Genomic DNA, 19,190 nt, shown 5'->3' on the forward strand with positions numbered 1-19,190 from the left:
TAATCAAGCATTTGAACAGCTCTAAATCCTTGGATCTATTTTTTTAAATGCCACTTGTAAATTAAAAACCTTTCTTGTTTAGGTTGTCAAAACTTTGAAACTCCTCTTACTACTGTGTATAATAATTCCTGTTAACCAGATGTTGTTTGATAGCTCAGTAATAACAAATGGAGGGTACTTGTCCTAACCTGACTTGCATTCTCTCTTTTTGATGTGCAGCATATGTGGAGCAGTCAGCTAAATAAAGGTCTTATCATTGAGATACAGTTTGACACTTGGCTTTTTGCTTTCGTTGTCATGCCACTTACCATATGGTAAAGAACTAGTTATAGAAGGCTGCCTATCTTTTCAGGCTGGAGATGTGAATCTGGTGTTTTCATGAGAAGTTGCCTCTCTCATTTGTTATTTATACATTGCAAGCTATGTTGGGGTTTTTTTTCCAAATTATATTCTACAGCATAGAGACTGTTTGTGATGAGCCATCTTTTTAGTGTCACCCTTAGCAATTTTTATTCATTCTTAAAAGAACTTGAAGGAAATAAATTGAAACATAAAAATCTTTTGTTTTTACTCATGGCCAATCACATTTTCTGCTGTTTTAAAGGTATTTCCTACATAAAACACATTGTTAAATACCAACTCTGGTATATTACTATCTTTAAGTAGAAGTGGTTATTTGGGCCCCACTTACAGTGGTTTCTTTGATACGCACTTTTAAAAGTTGCAGGACTGGAAAGAAGCTAGGGTCTTTTTCAGTGTATAATAGCATAGCAGTTGTACTTTAACAAAAGGGTTAAATGTTAAGTGATTAACATCATAATTAATAGTGTAAAGATAAAGGATTAAGGGGAAAGGAGGAGCCTGGATAAGCAATTTAACAAAAGGCAGGGGACAGGTCGGATAAGATCCTGTGATTGTACTTCAAAAATCACTTGCACGTGCAAGGTTTTATTTCATATTTTTCTGTTGGGTGGGAGATATGTTTTATGTTTTGAAGTAATGATTTTGGACAATATTTATATTCTGGGGCACTTCATTTTAGGAAAATGAGAAGCTATTGTAGAAGGGGGTATAGGAAAGATTAGCAGTCAGAATAGGTAGTAGTCAGATGGCATCTATGAGGAAAGATTAAAAGGACTTAGAATTAATTCAGAACCATTTTCAAGAATATGAAGGAATAACTATTAAGATCTTGCCCCCCCAAAAAAAATTCTATGAAGGAGAAAATAAAATTCTGCAAGAGATATTTAGATTATATATGAGGAATAATGTCTAGAATTTAAAGTTCATTAATCATTGCAACATGCTACACACCTGGAAGAGTAGTTTATTTGCAGTCTGTGTAAAGGAACCAAATCACTACATTAAGAAAGGATCTTGAATCTCTTTTCTTAAATCATTGAACTCTTAATGGGAGGAAACCAAAAGGAAGTATAGATTCCAAAAAACAGCCAAGTTCTTGTTTTGTGGCTACATTCTGTTACTTTCATTGACCTAAAAAAGAATAAGAATACACCCCATTCAGGAACAGTAGAAACAGCCAAAAATACACAGAAATAAAGACCTATATTAGTTGGATTATAGATATCCTAAAATGCTTTTTGTTTTGGCCAAGTGAATATCTCCTTTAGAATGAAAAGAATTTCCTCCTTTTACATTTCACCTGTGAGGCTACAGTGCTTTTTGTTCCTGAGTAACATATCCAGCACCTGCCCCAGGGCCAACCCCTTGCTCCACAGTTTTCTCTGCAGGACTGGAAGTGAATTAAAGCTGTAAACCGAGACATGAACTTTCAAGGCACTTAACACAGCACTATTCACTCTCGACCAATCTAAGCACTTCCGTGACAACACTGAATTCCAGGACAAGTGGAAGTGAGGAGGGGAAATGCAGGAACAAGTGATAGGTTCTGATTTAATGCTTGATCTACCTGATGAATTTGAGGCTCATCTTTACCTCACTGATAGATGCTCTGAAACATTCTGGCAGGAATGTACCATTATGTGTGAGCAGGAGGAGTCAAGAAAATATTTCTTCCGTTCCTTTCTCTAAAAAGGAGAGGAGGAAAATTTTGTGAAAAGGAAAAAACATTTTAGCAAGTACAATAAATAAGTGGCCTCTTAAGCTGGTTTTTTTAAAAAATCCTTACTTGAGGATATATTTATTGATTTGAGAGAGAGAAAGATGTGAGACAGAAACATCGGTTTTCTTCCATATGTACCCCCACCAAGGATCGAACCCACAGCCTCTTGGTGTACAGAATGATGCTCAAAACCAGTTGAGCCACCTGGCTGGGGCTTAAGTTGTTTCTTTGTTCAACAAGTAAATATTGATCATTTGCAGTGTGCCAGGCATGAGGGATACAGTGAACGAGTCATAGACCTCATAACAATTCACCTTCTTTTATATCAGAGATAGAAGGTAGACAAACTAGTAATAGAATTAGACAAGAGTAAGTACTATGTAGACAAATAAAGCAAAATAAGTAGAGGGTGAGAGTGAGGATCAATTTCAGGTGGTAACATTTAAACAAAACTGAGTCACATGAAGGAGCCCACCATGTGGAGATCTGGGGGAAGAGCCTCCTCAGGAAAGAAAACAGCCTGAAGTGGGAACAGACTAAACTTTGGCATAACTGAGGCAAGGCTGGTCAATTTGACTAGAGTGGAGTAAGCCAGAGAAAGTTCTCTCTCCAGTTGGAAGATTTTATGAAATAGTTTTGGTTTCTTTAAGCATCTTCCATACTTTCTCAGACCAGGCCCAGAATATTCTAGAGCCAAATGGTTCCTTTGGATTTCTCACCTCCTGCTTTAATTGCTCTCATCATCAGAACCATAAGATATAAAGCATTATAGTAGTTTTAAATTAAAATTGGTACCTATTAGTCTCCTAGTATAAGGGTTGGCAAACTTCTTATAAAGGGCCAGATTGTCAATATTTTCAGCTTTGCTGGCCCTATAGTCCCAACTACTCAACTCTGCTATAATAGTACAAAAGCAGCCATAGAATATATATAAGTAAGTGGGGATGGCTGTTTTTCAATAAAACTTTATTTACAGAAATAAGAAGCAAGCTGGATTTGGCTCACAAATCTGGAAGAGCTTTGTGCATCTTTGAAATACTGGCTCCATATGCCTCAGGATTGCTCTTTATCTACTTGGTGACTTGCTGTAGAACTCTCCAGTCCCCAGGTTGATATTCCTCTCTCCAAACAGACACCAAACTTGTGTGATTTCTCTATTAGCACTTCCTACTAGTTACTTGTCATTTTTATATTTGTTGTCCTTAGTTCTCTAAAGCAGATTTAAAACATTCTGTTCCTTCTGCATATTCACTGAGAGCTCGGTCAGGTAAAGATTAAACTTACAGAGTGCTTTGCAGCCTCTACAAAGAATTAAAGCAGGTATATGAGCCAGGAGGAGCATGGGCTTTTTGAGAAAAACCGCCCAGGTGCAAAGCCAACATTCCACTTATGTATTATCTTTGTGACCTGGACAAAGGTACTTCAGCTTTTTGTTCCGTCATTTCCTCATCCATAAAATGGGAGCAAAAACTGCATTCCTCAAGTATCATTGTAGATGGTAAATGTTAATTGATATTTATTACCATAACTGATTATTTTTAATCCAAAATGTGTTTGTTTGGATGGTTCTCCACTCATCTTGATTCAGGTTGCTTTTAGTGCTGCTTCGCTCTGAAGGAGCAGCCTTCTCTCAGCCTTGCTTTTCCTCCTGTAGGTTTACAGAGCACAGTGGAGCAGCCAACACATAAAATTGTCTGTGCGTGGACAAAGACAGTGGTGATTTTATAGCATCCTGGGCATTTCACATCCATGAAGTAGGAATTGGGGCTCTGCACGATTTTTTGTTTCCTCTTTTCTGGAGAGGAATGAAGGAGATCCTTAGTGAGACGCATGTTGTCATGGAGAGGTTGTCACCGCCAGAAAGGCTGTCATACTAATTTTTTTAAAAACTGTTCATCTACAGTATCTTACTTGAATTTCGCAATAATAACTTTTTTTATCCCCACCCAAGGACCGTGCTCACCTATTCTGAGAGGGGGCAAGAGGGAAAGAAAGAAAGGGGAAAACATCGAAGTGAGAGAGAAAATTCAATAGGTTGCCTCCTGCATGCTCCCAGTGGGAAACTCAACCTGGAACCTAGGCATGTGCCTGATCAGAATTGATCCTTTGGCCTTTCAGTTTACAGGATGACACTCCAACCAACTAAGCCACATCAGCCAGGACTGCAATAATAACTTTTAAGGAACTTAAGTATTATTGGCCCCATGTTATAGATAGATTCTAAGGCTTTGATGTTCACCTTACCCAAAATCATAACACATTTGGGCAGATCTAGGATTAGAACTGTGTAGAGGCACAGTTCTCCTTAGGACTTGCAGTTAGACTGAGAGAGGAATAGGTTTCATCTCAGGAGTCAGCTCTGAATAGTCAAAGTGGTTGCTCAGAGACCTGTTGTGAGGATTCTTAAAGCAGGTTTTAGCTCATCAAGAAAAGAATGCCTGATTGATTAGACATTGATTTGCTGTGGGCTCAGGAACAGGGTTGCATTGTTGCTTTCCTCTTTATTTTTTAACTCCTAGCTTAAGTTTCCCATTAACCATAGTTTTTCTTTATAAACAGAAATTTTAGGTAAATTTGAACATATCTTATAATGAACTTATATATAGAGTAAATATAGCCTTGTAAGTTTGCTAGAAAAGTATTACTGTTTCTGACATAGTTTCTGACTAGGGTAATTGATGGAACATTTATAAGCTCTTTCTCTATATCTCTTCTCATTTTCTGCTCTTATGAGCATAAATGTTGAAAAGTCTAGTAGTCACCATTTCTAATTTGAGGGTTGTTTTAAAACATACTAATGGCACTGAGAAAACTTTGTTTTCATGTAAGAACCAAGTATTAGTCTCCATGAAACTGAGAGAAATTATCCAAGTTGTGTTATATAAGTACCATTTTAAATTCACACAAAAGCTAGGTTTCTGTGGAGTTGATATATCTGATCTGCCTCTTCTGACTTCTTGGTTTTATTTTAGCCAATGTTATCCCATCCCAGTATCTTTGGTCTTATTGTGGGGAAGCAGCAACTTGGTATTTTAAATGTCGACGTTACCTAAGTGTGGGAAAAGGCAGAGTTGACTTCTGGATTACACCTTTTCTGCAGGAAGATGCCTCAGGAAAAAGCTGGTCACAACTGCCTACATCCACCCAAGTGCCTTGGTTTTGTTTCATTGTTTCTATTTTTGTATTTTTTATTGTTCAAATGCATTTGTCTCCATTTTCCCTCCACCACTTTCCCCTGCCCCCTCCCCCGCGTCCTCCCTCAATCCTTTCCCACTTTGACTTTGTCTATGGGTCCTTTATACCTGTTCCTTGACTTGACCTTTCCCTTCCCTTCCCTTCCCCTGCCCCTCCTCCCTCCTTCCCTCTTGATTCTGTTGGTTTCTTTTCTTTCAATGTTGATGGTTATATTTTCCTTGATTGTTTTGTTGATTAGGTTCCACTTATAGGTGAGATCATATGGTATTTTTCTTTCAACCCCTGGCTTATTTCACTTAGCATAATGCTCTCTAGTTCCATCCATGCTGTCACTAAGGGTAGTAGCTCTTTCTTTCTGCTGTGTAGTATTCCATTGTGTAAATGTACCATAGTTTTTTGATCCATTCATTTATTGATGGGCACTTAGGTTGCTTCCAGCACTTGGCTATTGTAAATTGTGCTGCTATGAACATTGGGGTGCATGGGTTCTTTTGAATTGGTATTTTGGGATTCTTAGGGTATAATCCCAGCAGTGGGATCACTGGGTCAAAAGGCAGTTCCATTTTCAGCTTTTTGAGGAAGTTCCATACTGTTTTCCACAGTGGCTGCACCACTCTGCATTCCCACCAACTACTAGGGTTCCCTTTTCTCCACAGCCTTGCCAGCACCCACTGTTTGTTGATCTGTTTATGATGGCCATTCTGACTGGTGTGAAGTGGTGTCTCATTGTGGTTTTAATTTGTATTTTTCTGATGGCTAGTGATGCTGAGCATCCTTTCTTTCATATGTCCCTGGGGCCTCTGTATCTCTTCATTGGAGAAGTGTCTGTTCAGGTCCTTTGCCCATTTTTTTAATTGGATTGTTTGTCTTCTTGGAGTAGAGTCATGTGAATTCTTTATATATGTTGGAGATCAAACCCCTGTCTGATGTATCATTGGCAAATATGTTTTCCTGTACAGTTGGTTCCCTTTTCATTTTGCTGATGTTTTCTTTAGCCATGCAGAAGCTTCTTATTTTGATGAGGTCCCACTTGTTTATTCTTTCCTTTATGTCCCTTTATGTTTCCTTTAGGAGACATATCAGTAAAAATTTTGCTGTGTGGGATATCTGGGAGTTTCCTGCCTATGTTCTCCTCTAGGACTTTTATGGTGCCGCGACTTATATTTAAGTCTTTTATTCATCTTGAGTTTATTTTTGTGTATGGTGTCAGTTGGTGGTCGAATTTCAATTTTTTTGCATGTAGCTGTCCAGCTCTCCCAACACCATTTGTTGAAGAGGCTAACTTGGTTTTGGAAGGCTTGGGTAGCCCTGTTTTCCATTATGAACTATGTTTGAGAAGTAACAGCAGACAAAGCTCATGAAGTGTGAGAACCTGGTACTCCATCCCCTAGCTCTAAAGAAATACAGTGGAGGTGGGGGGAAAATACATTACAGTGGTTTTTCATTTAGAACTCTGTGGATTTCACTAGACCGTAATTGGAGAATTTACCACCTCCCCAAAGTTCTGGCCATTTCTGGACAATTCTGACAAATTTTTACGTTTGTATTCTGTATGAAATGGCTGAGCAAGGATGAAACCTGTCTCTCAGAAAATAACATTTCCCATTCCATACACACTACTGCAGAATCGCTCTACTCTGATTTCTTGACCTTTATTGATTTAAATCAGAGAGTTATTTTGTTTATATTTGATATGTCCCATGGCAATAACCACGATTAAATAAACATCTGTAAGAGCTTTGTACAAAGTATAAGACTATTTAGGAAAAAAAGAATTTTCTTCCCAAAAAGCTTTCCCAGAATGTAACATGCAAGTTTTATAAAGCATGATCTCCGGAGATAAAAATATTTATGAAAAATAATGCTCTTCAATCTTTGTGATTAGATTTGTCACTTTTTAGAAAATCACGCTTATTCATCACATCTCAATGTAAATTACTTTTAAGAGTCTATTATATGGAATCAGTCTTTTAAGTATGTACTGGAAATAGAGAAAGAAACAGTGTTCCTTATAAGGTTTATACTAAGTGCCTTATAAGATGTAATTATCTCTTTAGTATTTTAAAAATAAAAATGTTAAGGTTTCATCTAAAAGGTAACCTTGCTTTTTTTTTTTAATTTATTTTTTTTTCCGGGTGATATTCAAACATTCAATATAAATTGTGTCTTTAAAGCAATTCTCAGCTCTAAGCTTCTCTCCACAACCTCCTTTCCCCAAGTGGAAAGACTTTGTTAATTTTCTGAGCGGAATTTTGGTAGTTTTTGCTGGCATGGGGAAGAACATGTTACAAATTCAGGTTTTTAGGCTTCTTTCTATACTTAATAATATGTTTGACTTTTCCTTTTTTTTCCTGAGGTTTCTCTTCTGCTTTTATTAGTAAAGCCTCATTCTGGGAATGTTGTTAAATCAGAGAGACTTCTCTCTGACATGGCAGAAACCCCTCTGCCTGTTGAAGACAGAAACCCCTTGGTCCTTCCCACTTCATGGATATGTAGTTAATATTTTTGGTTGTTTCAGACTGACCCCAATTCTTGGCATTCAGAAGCATTCTCGGGAAAATACGGTGTTTACACAGTTTATAGCCGCCCTGCTTGAAGAATTACATTTAGAGAATGAAGACCTTGAAGATTTAACCATCATATTTAAAACCAACTGTTAACCAGAGAGGTGAGTTAGATTGTGTTCTACTTTGTTTGTTTCTTATTTGCTGCCTGTTTTAATTCTTTTTTTATTTCGGAAATTAAAAAAATAAGTACAGGCCTCAGAATGCCCTGAAATTGTTAAGGGAGAACGTGACTTCCTTTAGTTTTCAGCTGCCCCTCTCACCTCCTGTCCATTCTTGTTACTCTGTGCCCCTTACTTGTTATTATTCCTCCTGTGTAGGCTTACCACAGTTAATTCTGTTTCTTGCAGTCCAGGAAACTCCCCTATCACTTTCATACTCAAACTTAGACCATCCCTCATGTCCCAGGTGGCAGGTTTCTTCCCAGGAAATAGCAACTGACTTCGACCCAACTACTGCAATGATCCATTGAGAACATCCTTATCTTACTTCCCTCTTCAAGGAAATCACCCCCAACCCACCCAATACCCTGGTTATCTCATGTACAGACAAGCAGGTGAATTTACAAGTCTGGCTTTGTTGAATCCTGACCCTTCTCCCAGATGCACAGCCATCCCCTACTATCCCAAGTTCTTAACTCTTTTAGAACTGCCTCTCAGAATGTACCCTCCGTCATCTTGTTCTAATCGTAACTCTTCATCTCTTCCTCTTTTTGCTTCTTATTTCACATGCTCAAGTACTCAAATAATTTTTTTAAATTTTTATTAAAGTTGAGTTGGCATACAATAGTATATTAGTGTCAGGTGTACAATGTAATGATTCAACATTTATATACCTTAAGATGTAATAACCACTCTGTGTCTAGTAGCCATTTGGCAATAACCATGCCAAATTATTACCATATCATGACTATATGACTCTATTCCCTGTGATGTACACTACATCTCCATAGTATATTTATTTTAATGATTTTTTAAAGATTTGATTTCTTTTTGGAGAGACAGAAACATCAATTGGTTGCCTCTTACATGCCCTCAGCCAGGGACCTGGCTTGCAACTTAGGCATGTGCCCTAATGTGGACTCAAACTGGCAACCTTTTCATTTGAAAGATAACGCTCAACCCACTAAGCAACACCAGTCAGGACCATAGCTTATTTATTTTGTGACTGGAAGTTTGTATCTGTTATTCCCCTTCACCTTTTTTACAAATTGCCTCCTCCCTTCTCCCTTCTGGAACCATCAGTTTATTCTCCATTTCTGTAAATCTGTTTTTTATTTTATTTGTTCCTTTATTTTGCTTTTTAGATTCCACATATAAGAGAAGTCATATAGTATTTGTCTTTTTCTGTCTTGACTTATTTCACTTAGAGTAATATTCTCTAGGTCTATCCATGTTGTTGCAAATGGCAAGATTTCATTCTTTTTAACAGCTGAGTAGTATTACATTGTGTATATGAGCCACACCTTCCTTACCCATGTCCATTCATCTATCAGTTGACACCTATACTGGTTGCTTAGCTATTGCAAATAATGCTGTAATGATCTTTTCTTAAGGGTGATATCTTTTCAAATTAGTATTTTGGGGTGTTTTTTTTTTTCAGACAAATACCTAGAATGGAAATTGTTGGGTTATATGGAAGTTCTATTTCTAATTTTTTTGAGGAATTTCCATACTTTGTTTCTTAGTGCCTGCACCAATTTACAATCCCACCAACAGTGCATGCGGGTTTCCTTTTCTCCACATCCTCTGCAGCACTTGTTATTTGTTGACTTTTTGACGATAGTCATTCTGATGGATGTGAGGTGGAATCTCATTGTGGTTTTGATTTGTATTTCCCTGATAATTATTGATGTTGAGCACCTTTTTTATATGTCTGCTGATAATCTGTATGTCCTCTTTGGAGAAATGTCTATTCAGATATTTTGTTCATTTTTTTAATCAGGTTGGTTGTTTTTTGATACTGAGTTGTATGGGTGCCTTATATATTTTGGATATGAATTATATTGTTCATACCATTTGTGAATATCTTCTCACATTCAGTAGGTTATCTTTTTATTTTGTTGGTTTCCTCCACTGCTCAGAAGCTTTTTAGTTTGATAAGGTCCTATTTGCTTATTTTTGTTCTTTTTCCCTTGACTGAGGAGACATATCCAAAAAGATACTACTAACATTGATATCAAACAGCTTACTACCTATGTTTTCTTCTAGGAGTTTTTTGGACCTGGATCTTACATTTAAGTCTGTATTTTAAGTTTATTTTTGTATATAGTGTAGGAAAGTGTCCAGTTTTCCCAACAGCATTTAATGAAGAGACTGTCATTTCTCCATTGTATATTTTTGCCTTCTTTGTCATAGACTAATTAATCATATAAGTGAGGGTTAATTTCTGGGCTCTCTAGTCTGTTCCATTAATCTATGTATCTGTTTTTGTGCCAGCGTTATAATGTTTTGGTAACTATAGCTTGTAATATAGTTGGAAATCAGGGAGTAGGATATTTCAACTTTGTTCTTAAGATTGCTTTGACTATTCATGGTCTTTTTTGGTTCTGTTTAAATTTTAGGATTATTTGTTCTAGTCCTGAAAAAAAATGCCATTGGTATTTTGGTAGAGACTGCATTGTCAGTAGATTACTTTGGGTAGTATGGACATTTTGATTATATTATCATTCCAGTACCTGAGCATGGTATATATCCTTCTATTTTTTTGTGTATCCTCTTCAATTTCTTTCTTCAATATTTTATATTTTAAGTGTACAGGTCTTTCACCTCCTTGGTTAATTTTATTCTTTGGTATCTTACTCTTTTTGATGCAGTTGTAAATGAGATTGTTTTCTTAATTTCTCCTGATTGTTATTAACCTACAGACATGTAATAGATTTGAGAGTCCCAGAGTCCTGGCTGGTTATGAACCAAATCCTGTGTTCTCCTGCTCCTTCATTCCTTTCAACATGACAGATGCTTCTGTGTCCTTTGCCAAGGACTTCCTGGCAGGTGGAGTGGCCACGGCCATCTCCAAAGCAGCGGTAGCGCCCATCGAGCGGGTCAAGCTGCTGCTCCAGGTGCAGCATGCCAGCAAGCAAATCATCACAGATAAGCAATACAAGGTCATTATAGACTGCGTGGTTCGTATCCCCCAGGAGCAGGGAGTCCTGTCCTTCTGGCTCAGTACCCTGGCCAGTGTCATGATACTTCCCCACTCAGGCTCTCAACTTTTCCTTCAAAGATAAATACAAGCAGATCTCCCTGGGTGGTGTGGACAAGAGAACCCAGTTTTGGCACTGCTTTGCAGGAAATCTGGCATCTGGTGGTGGTGCTGGGACCACTTCTTTGTGTTCTTTGTATCGTCTTGATTTTGCCCGTACCCGTCTAGCAGCTGATGTAGGCAAAACTGGAACCGAAAGGGAATTCAAAGGCCTTGGTGACTGCCTGACTAAGATCTACAAATCTGATGGGATCCAGGGCCTGTACCAAGGCTTTAATGTGTCTGTGCAGGGTATTACCATCTACCGAGCTGCCTACTTCAGTATCTGTGACACTGCAAAGGGAATGCTTCCAGATCCCAAGAATACTCACATCTTCATCATCTGGATGATCGCACAGTCCTTCGCAGCAGTGGCTGGGTTGACTTATCTGTTTGACACTATTTGTCGCCGCATGATGATGCAGTCAGGGCGCAAAGGAACTGATATCATGAACACAGGCATACTCGGCTGCTGGAGGAAAATTGCCTGTGACGAAGGAGGCAAAGCTTTTTTCAAGAGCGCATGGTCCAATGTTCTCAGAGGCATGGGTGGTGCTTTTGTGCTTGTCTTGTATGATGAAGTCAAGAAGTTCACATAAATTATTTCGTAATCTTCCTCCTCCCCACCATGTGAATAGGCATGCTGTATTATGTAACATATCTTGAGCATTCTTGACAGACTGTTGTTGGCTGTCTATTTTTCAGTGGCAACTATTTACTGGTTGAAAATGGGGAGCAATAATATTCATCTGACCAGGTTTCTCTTAAAACCATTTCCATGGTGATGGTGGGACTCAATTATATTTTTTATTTCCGTTACTCCTGAGAAACAACAAATTTTAAGAAATAAAAAATATCTGAAGTATTAAAAAAAGGTGTAATAGATTTTTGTATATTAATTTTGTATCCCGCTACTTTACTGAATTCATTAGTTCTAACAGATTTTTGGTGGAATCTTTAGGGTATCATGTCATCTGCAAATAGTGACAGTTTACTTCTTCCTTTCCAAGTGGAAGCCTTGTCTTTCTTGCCTGATTGCTGTGGCAAGGACTTCCAGTATTATAGTGAATAAAAGTGGTGAGAGTGGGGTTGTCTTGTTCCTCATAGAGAAAAAGCTTTCAGCTTTTTACCATTGGGTATGATGTCAGCTATGAGTTTGTCATACATAGTTTTTATTTTGTTAAAATATGTTCCCTCTATACCCACTTTGTTGAGACTTTTTATCATAAATGGATGTTGAATTTTGTCAAATGCTTTTTTGCATCTTTGAAATGATCGTATGATTTTTATCTTTGTTTTGTTGATGTGGTATATCATGTTGATTGACTTGGATATGTGGAGCCAGCCTTGAATCCCTAGAATAAATCCCACTTTATGGTGTGTGATCATCTTAATATATTGTTGAATTCAATTTGTTAACATTTTGTTGAGACTTTTTGCATCTATGTTCATCATAGATACTGGCCCATAAATTTTTCGCAATAGTGTCTTTCTGATTTTGTTATCAGGGTAATACTGGCCTCATACAATGAGTTTGGAAGTGTCAATTTTTTTTTAGAATAGTTTAAGGATAGGCGTTAATACTTCTTGAAATATTCTGTAGAATTCACCTAGGAACCCATCTGGTCCTGGACTTGGTTTTTTGGAAGTTAGTAATTGGTTTAGTCAGATTTTCTGTTTCTTCCTGGTTCCATCTCAGAAGACTATACGAGTATATTTCTAGAAATTTATCCATTTCTTCTGCGTTGTAAAATTTATTAGCATATATTCTTCATAGTATTCTTTAATAATCACCTTTGTATTTCTGTGGTATCAGTTGTCACTTCTCCATTTTCATTTCTGATTTTATTTATTTGGGCCAGCTTTTTTCCTTGATGAGTCTGGATAAAAGTTTGCCAAGTCTGTTTATCCTTTCAAATATGAGCACTAAGATTTTTTTCTTTTTGGTCTCTTTATTATATTTTTAGTCTGTATTTTCTTTATTTTCACTCTAGTCTTTATTTCCTTTTATTTACTTTGGGTTCATTCTTATGTTTCTGGTTCCTTCAGGTGTAATGTTAGGCTGTTTATTTGGGATTCTTACTGTGTCTTGAGATAGGCCTGTGTAACTGAACTTCCCTCTTAGCGCTGCTTCTGCTACATTCCATAGATTTTTGGAAAGTTGTGTTTTCATTTGGCTCAAGGTATTTGTTGATTTCTTGTTTGATTTTTATTTTGATCATTGGTTAGTAGCATGTTGTTCGGTCTCCACATGTTTGTGTTATCTCCAGTTTTATTTTTATAGTTGATTTCTAGTTTCATACTGTTGTGCTAGGAAAATAGGCTTGCATTGGTCTGTCTTCTTGAATTTATTGAGGCTTGTTTTGTGACCTAATCAGTCTTGGAAGATGTTGTATGTGCATTTGAAAAATACGTGTATTGTGCAGTTTTGGGATGAAATGTTCTAGAAATATCTATTAAGTAGATCTGGTCTAATGTGATGTTTAAGGCCACTGTTTCCTTATTGGATTTCTGTCTGAATGACATATACATTGATATAAATTGGATGTTAAAGTCCCCTCCTACTGTTGTATCACTGTCCATTTCTCCCTTATATCTGTTAATATTTGCTTTATATATTTAGGTGTTCCTATGTTGGGTGCAGAGATATCTACAAATATTACTATTTTTGTCAGAATGGCCCTTCATATAATGTCCTTCTTTGTCTCTTTTTACACTCTTTGTTTTAAACTGTATTTTGTCTGATGTGAGTATTGCTACCCAGCTTTCTTTCCATTTCTATTTGCATGGAATGTCTTTTTCCATCCATTCAATTTTCCATCCATTCAATTTTAAGTGAGTCCCTTATAGCAGCATATAGGTGAGTTTTGGGTCTTTTGGTATCCTTTCAGCCACCATAGTTATACTGATACCATTCTTAGAACTAATCCAGTCTTTTGATTGGAACATTTAGTCCACTTATGCTTAAAGTAATTCTAGATTGGTATGTACTTGTTGCTGTTTTATTGTTTGTGGTTGTTTCTGTAGTTCTTTTTCTTCTCTTGATCTTGTCTTTTTGGCATTTTGTTTAGGTTTCTTTTTTCTGTGTACCTTTTCTAGTAGTTTGGTTTGTGGTTACTATGAGGTTCGTATATATCCACCTATAACAGCCTATTTTAAACTGATAAGCATTTATGTTCAAATGCATCCTGAAAGCACTACATATTTATTTTTTATTGTTCTGTCGCAGTTGTCCCCATTTTCCCCCTACTGCTCCCCCCTGCCCCGTTCAATCCCCACTCCCAAAGACAACCCCATCCCCATTGTCCTTGTCCATGGGTCCTTTGTACATGTTCCCCTTTTTTCCCCCCATTATCCCCCTTCCTCCTCCTCTCCGGTCACTGTAAGTTTGTTATTTATTTCTGAGCCTCTGGGTTTGTTTTTTTGCTCATTTGTTTGTTTTGTTAATTACATGAACTTACAGGTGAGATCATATGATATTTGTCTTTCACCACCTGGCTTATCTCACTTAACATCATCCTCTCCAGTTCTACATCCATGCTGTCCTGAAAGGTAGGAGTTCCTTCTTTCTTTTTTTCTGCTGCATAGTATTCCATTGTGTAAATGTACCACAGTCTTTTGTTGATCCACTCATTTACTTACGGGCACCCAGGTTGTTTCTACCACTTCGCTATTATAAATAACACTGCTATGAACATAGGGGTGCATAGGTTCCTCTGAATTAGTGTTTTAGGATTCTTGGGGTATAATCCCAGTAGTGAAACCGCTGGATCAAAAGGCAGTTCCATCTTTTAGTTCTTTGAGGAAGTCCCAAACTGCTTTCCACTGTGGCTGCACAGGTCTGCATTCCCACCAACAGTGCACTAGGGTTCCCTTTTCTCTGCATCCTGGCCAGCACCTGTTGCTTGTTGATTTGTTAATGATGGCCATTCTGACAGGTGTGAAGTGGTAGCTCTTTGTGGTTTTAATTGGCATCTCTGATGGCTAGTGATGTTGAGCATCCTTTCATATGCCTATGGGCCCTCTGTATGTCCTCCTTGGAGAAGTGTCTGTTCAAGTCCTGTGCCCATTGTTTTAATGGGATTGTTTGTCTTCCTGGTGTGGAGTTGTGTAAAAACACATTTTTATTCTTCCCCTCCATGCTCTATATTTTTTATGTCATATTTTAGATGTTTTGTTTATTCCCCATTTATTGTCGTTGTAGTTAATTTTGCTACTTTTATCTTCATACTAGCTTTCAAATGGCTGATTTGGGTGTATCTTATATTTTTTACCTTTACCTGTGAAATTTTTTTCTTCCATTAATTTTTTTTCTTGTTATGGCTTTTGTTTTCTGCTTAAAGAAGATCCTTTAACCTTTAACATTTCTTATAAAGCTGGGTTAGTAGTGAGGAATTCCATTCATTTTTGCTCATCTGGGAAACTCTCTATCCTTCAACTCTGAATGATCACCTTGCTGGGAATAGTGTTCTAGGTTACTTTCTTTCAACACTTTAAATATATCATGCCACTCTCTTCTGGCCTGTAAAATTTCTGCTGAGAAAGGAATTCTGGTGAATGAGGAGGTCTTATTATCTAATTTTTCATACGAGGAATGGAGATGGTTGTAACTAGGTGGATGGATTTTTTTCTGTTCACATGACTTAAAGCTATAAGCTTATTTGAATAGAAAGATTTTAATGTTTAATAACCTTTTCGAGATTAAATTGCTACTAGCTAGTGTATGAATATGCTTTTAGTTGCTAATAACAGAAAAGAAAATCCAGCTCAAACTATTTTTTCTTGTGGTGGTATATTAATCTTCTTTTGTTACTTAACAAGTTACTCCAAAACTTAGTGGCTTAAAACAATTTTTTATCTTTCTTTTTGTAAAGAATCTGGACATAGTTTAGGGCCTCTGGCTCAGAGTCCCTCACGAGGTTGCAGTTAAGCTGTCTGCCAGGGCTATGATGTCATCTAAAGGCCCAAATGGCAGAAGGCCCTAAAGGCCCTTCTCTGAGCCCATTGATGTGGTTATTGGCAGATTTAGTTCCTCACACGTTAAACCCAGGACCTCAGTTTCTCACTGACCATTTTTTAGAGACCTCCTGCAATTCCTTGCCATGGATCGCTCCATGGTACATCTCACAACTTGGCATGTGTCTTCCCTCAGAGTGAGACAATAACCCAAGACAGAAACATGCTCTTTTTGTAACTAATCTCAGAAGTGACATCCCATCACTTTTACTGTAATCCATGACTAGTTACAAATTAATCAGTAGGTCACACTTATGGTGAAAGGATTGTATAAGGGCATGAATACCAGGAGGCAAAAGATCATTAGGGGTCATCTTAGAAGCTGTCTACTATAGGCAGCAAATTGCTCAGTAGTTCTCAGCTTTATACATGATGAGCCAAAAGTAGGTTTACAGTTGTTCATGTGGAAAATAATGCAGTAATTAATAAACAATAATAAAAGAATAAACTATTTTGCATAATCACAACTGTAAACCTACTTTTGCCCCACTCTATATAATATAGAGTATGACACTGTCCAAGTGAGAGTATTGAACTTCACACTAATTCAGGGCACCCCTGAACCAATCCACATGGCTACAGGAATGCTGTGAGCTAACCTGTTTATTCTTGGAAGGGGTAGGAGAGAGGAGAATTTTATCATTGACCTAGGCCTATCAACGCCTACCCCTCAAGTTGTGTATGAACTTGGGTCTGTTCCCTCCAAATTATTGTTGCTACATAATGAAGAAAAATAGACTGTATATTGGGAAAAGTCAGCATTTCCAAAAGCTAGTAAAATATTTTAGATGTTTATTCAGACTGTCCTTTTTTGCCTCACAGGTATAATCCATGAAGAATGAGTAGAAAATGAATTTCTGTACACCATTTCTGGAATTCCAGCCACAGTGATGGTCTGGTGGTGACTGGCAACTAGCTTTATTCTGTGAAAAACCTCTACCTTCTTAGATTTCAGCCCCTTGCCTCCCAGTTCCTAGCTGTACGAGTAACGTCCCAGAGAAGAACTATTATTCCACAAGGATAATGAAGTCCTTGCATCCCTGGCTATAAGACATAGTATTTTTATTTGAAAATGAAAATTGAAGACTTAAAACTTAAATGAATATTCAAGAAAATAGGATGGCCTTTTATTTTTTCTGCATGATTCCAGTGCTTATGTCACTTGACAAAAAATTTGAGAGAAATCCTATTTTGGCCTCATAGGCTAAACTCTAAAGAATATTAAAGAGGCCAATAAATGCTATTGAAGATGAAGCCCTTTGGAAGTCTAGTCATTATTCTTTTAAAGAAGCTGACTGTCGTGTATTGTGTTTAACCACAAGTCCAAAACAGGAGCTTCCTAGAACTTTCTGGACTCAAGGAAATTTTTTTGAAAAGAAGAACGTGTAGTATGTTTTCAAGAGAGACAATCTAGAATTTACACTGCTTTTTCAACACATACATTGAAGCATGCAAGTTAGCAGGGCCTCCAGGGTGGTTATGGGGGCCTCAGACAATTTGGGCAGCTTTAGTGCAGAGACAAAAACAAAACAATCAGAGCTATATTCTTGGACGCTGGAAGAATGACAGCTGCTAAAAAGCCCAGCCATGGAAAGAGGCCAGAAAGCCTAGTACAGTGGGAAGCTCAACAAACAGGAATCCACAAGCTCTACAAGGTCACAGGCTACAACATCAATGTACAAAAGTCAACTGTGGTTTTGTATACTCGCAAGAGAAAATCCAAAAATGAAATGAAAACAATTTCATCCACAATTCCACCAAAAGAATTAAATACTTAAGAATTAACAAAAGAAGTGTAAGACTTGAACAATGAAAACTGTAAACATTTAGAGAAATAAAGATAGATATTCCATGTTCATAAATTTAAGTCAATATTGTTAAGATGACAATATTGTTAAGATGACAATATTGTTAAGATTACAATTTGTTCCCAAATTGATCTATATAGATCACTGCAAACCCTGTCAAAACCCCAGCAAGCTTTTTTAAAAAATTGGCAAGCTGATCCTTAAATTTCTAGAGAAATGCAAAGGATCCAGAATAGCCAAAACAGTTCTAAAAAATGAGGAAGAGTTTCTGATTTCAAAACTTATTACAAAGCTATAGTAATCAAGACAGTGTGATATTGATATAAAGACATAAACATCAGTAGAACTAAATCTGAGAATCTAGAAGTAAGCCTTCATATTTATGGTCAATTGTTGGTTTGTTTGGGGATTTTTTTGGTTTGTTTTTTTTTTTTTTTTAACTAAGGTGCTGGGACTTTGGATATCAAATGCAAAAAAAGATAAAATTTAGACCCTTACCGCCTACCATGTGCAAAAATAAATTAAAAATGGATCAGAGACCTAAATATAAGAGCTGAAACTATAAAACTTACAGAACAGGAGAAAACCTACATGGCCTTGGTTTAGGAAAAGAATTCTAGATGAGATCCCAAAAACACAATCCATAAAGGAAATATTAATAAGTTGGGCTTCAAAATTTAAAACTTATACACTTCAAAAAGTTAGGAAAATCGATAAACCATAGACTGAGAAAATATTTTAATTATATTTACAAAGGACAAATCCAGAACATGCATATATAAAGAATTCTTAAATATGAGACAACTCAGTTTTAGACGAGATCGGGCGCGTTCAGGGTGGTATGGCCGTAGACGAGACAACTCAGTTTTAAAATGTGCCAAAATTTGAATACATTTCAGCAATGAAGATATACAAATGGCTTAGCATATGTAAAGATCCTCACCATCACTAATCATTAGGGAAATGCAAGTTAAAATCAAAATTAAATACCTCTTCACACCCGCTAGGATGAATAAAATAAAAAGGACAAACAGTGTTGGTTAGATGTGGAGAAAATGGAGCCCTAATGTGTTGCTGGTGGGAATGTAAAATGGCACAGCCAGGTTTTCCAAAGTTAAATATAAGTTTACCATATGATCTAGAAATTCCACTTGGCTGATTAAGTAAATTCAGCAAAGTAGTGGGATACAAAGCCAACATTCAGAAATCGATGGTGTTCTTGTATACCAACAATAAATTATCAGAAAGAGAAACTTTTTAAAAATCCATTTTCTATGGCAA

At 37.0% G+C, this 19,190-nt stretch overlaps 2 protein-coding genes and 1 pseudogene across 2 annotated transcripts in view; 2 read left to right on the top strand and 1 right to left on the bottom strand.

The window, feature by feature from the left end:
• Positions 1 to 18,151, top strand: part of RPAP2 (RNA polymerase II associated protein 2) — a 96,302-nt gene extending 78,151 nt beyond the window's left edge. The window contains exons 12-13 of the mRNA XM_054592129.1: positions 7,797 to 7,946; positions 16,924 to 18,151. Of these exons, the coding sequence (XP_054448104.1) occupies positions 7,797 to 7,938 (142 nt within the window). The 3' untranslated portion in view covers positions 7,939 to 7,946; positions 16,924 to 18,151. The remainder of the gene's footprint in view (positions 1 to 7,796; positions 7,947 to 16,923) is intronic.
• On the bottom strand, positions 3,679 to 3,955 carry LOC129085707 (40S ribosomal protein S27-like; annotated as a pseudogene).
• On the top strand, positions 10,793 to 11,684 carry LOC129085704 (ADP/ATP translocase 2-like). Its single transcript, XM_054592132.1, is given in 2 exon segments — positions 10,793 to 11,028; positions 11,030 to 11,684. Coding segments are annotated over 2 exon segments (891 nt in total).
• Positions 18,152 to 19,190: the final 1,039 nt, after the last annotated feature.

Source organism: Pteronotus mesoamericanus, unplaced genomic scaffold (genome assembly GCF_021234165.1).
Source record: "Pteronotus mesoamericanus isolate MK-2021 breed Mesoamerican mustached bat unplaced genomic scaffold, CSHL_Meso_final scaffold_31, whole genome shotgun sequence".
Taxonomy (NCBI): domain Eukaryota; kingdom Metazoa; phylum Chordata; class Mammalia; order Chiroptera; family Mormoopidae; genus Pteronotus; species Pteronotus mesoamericanus.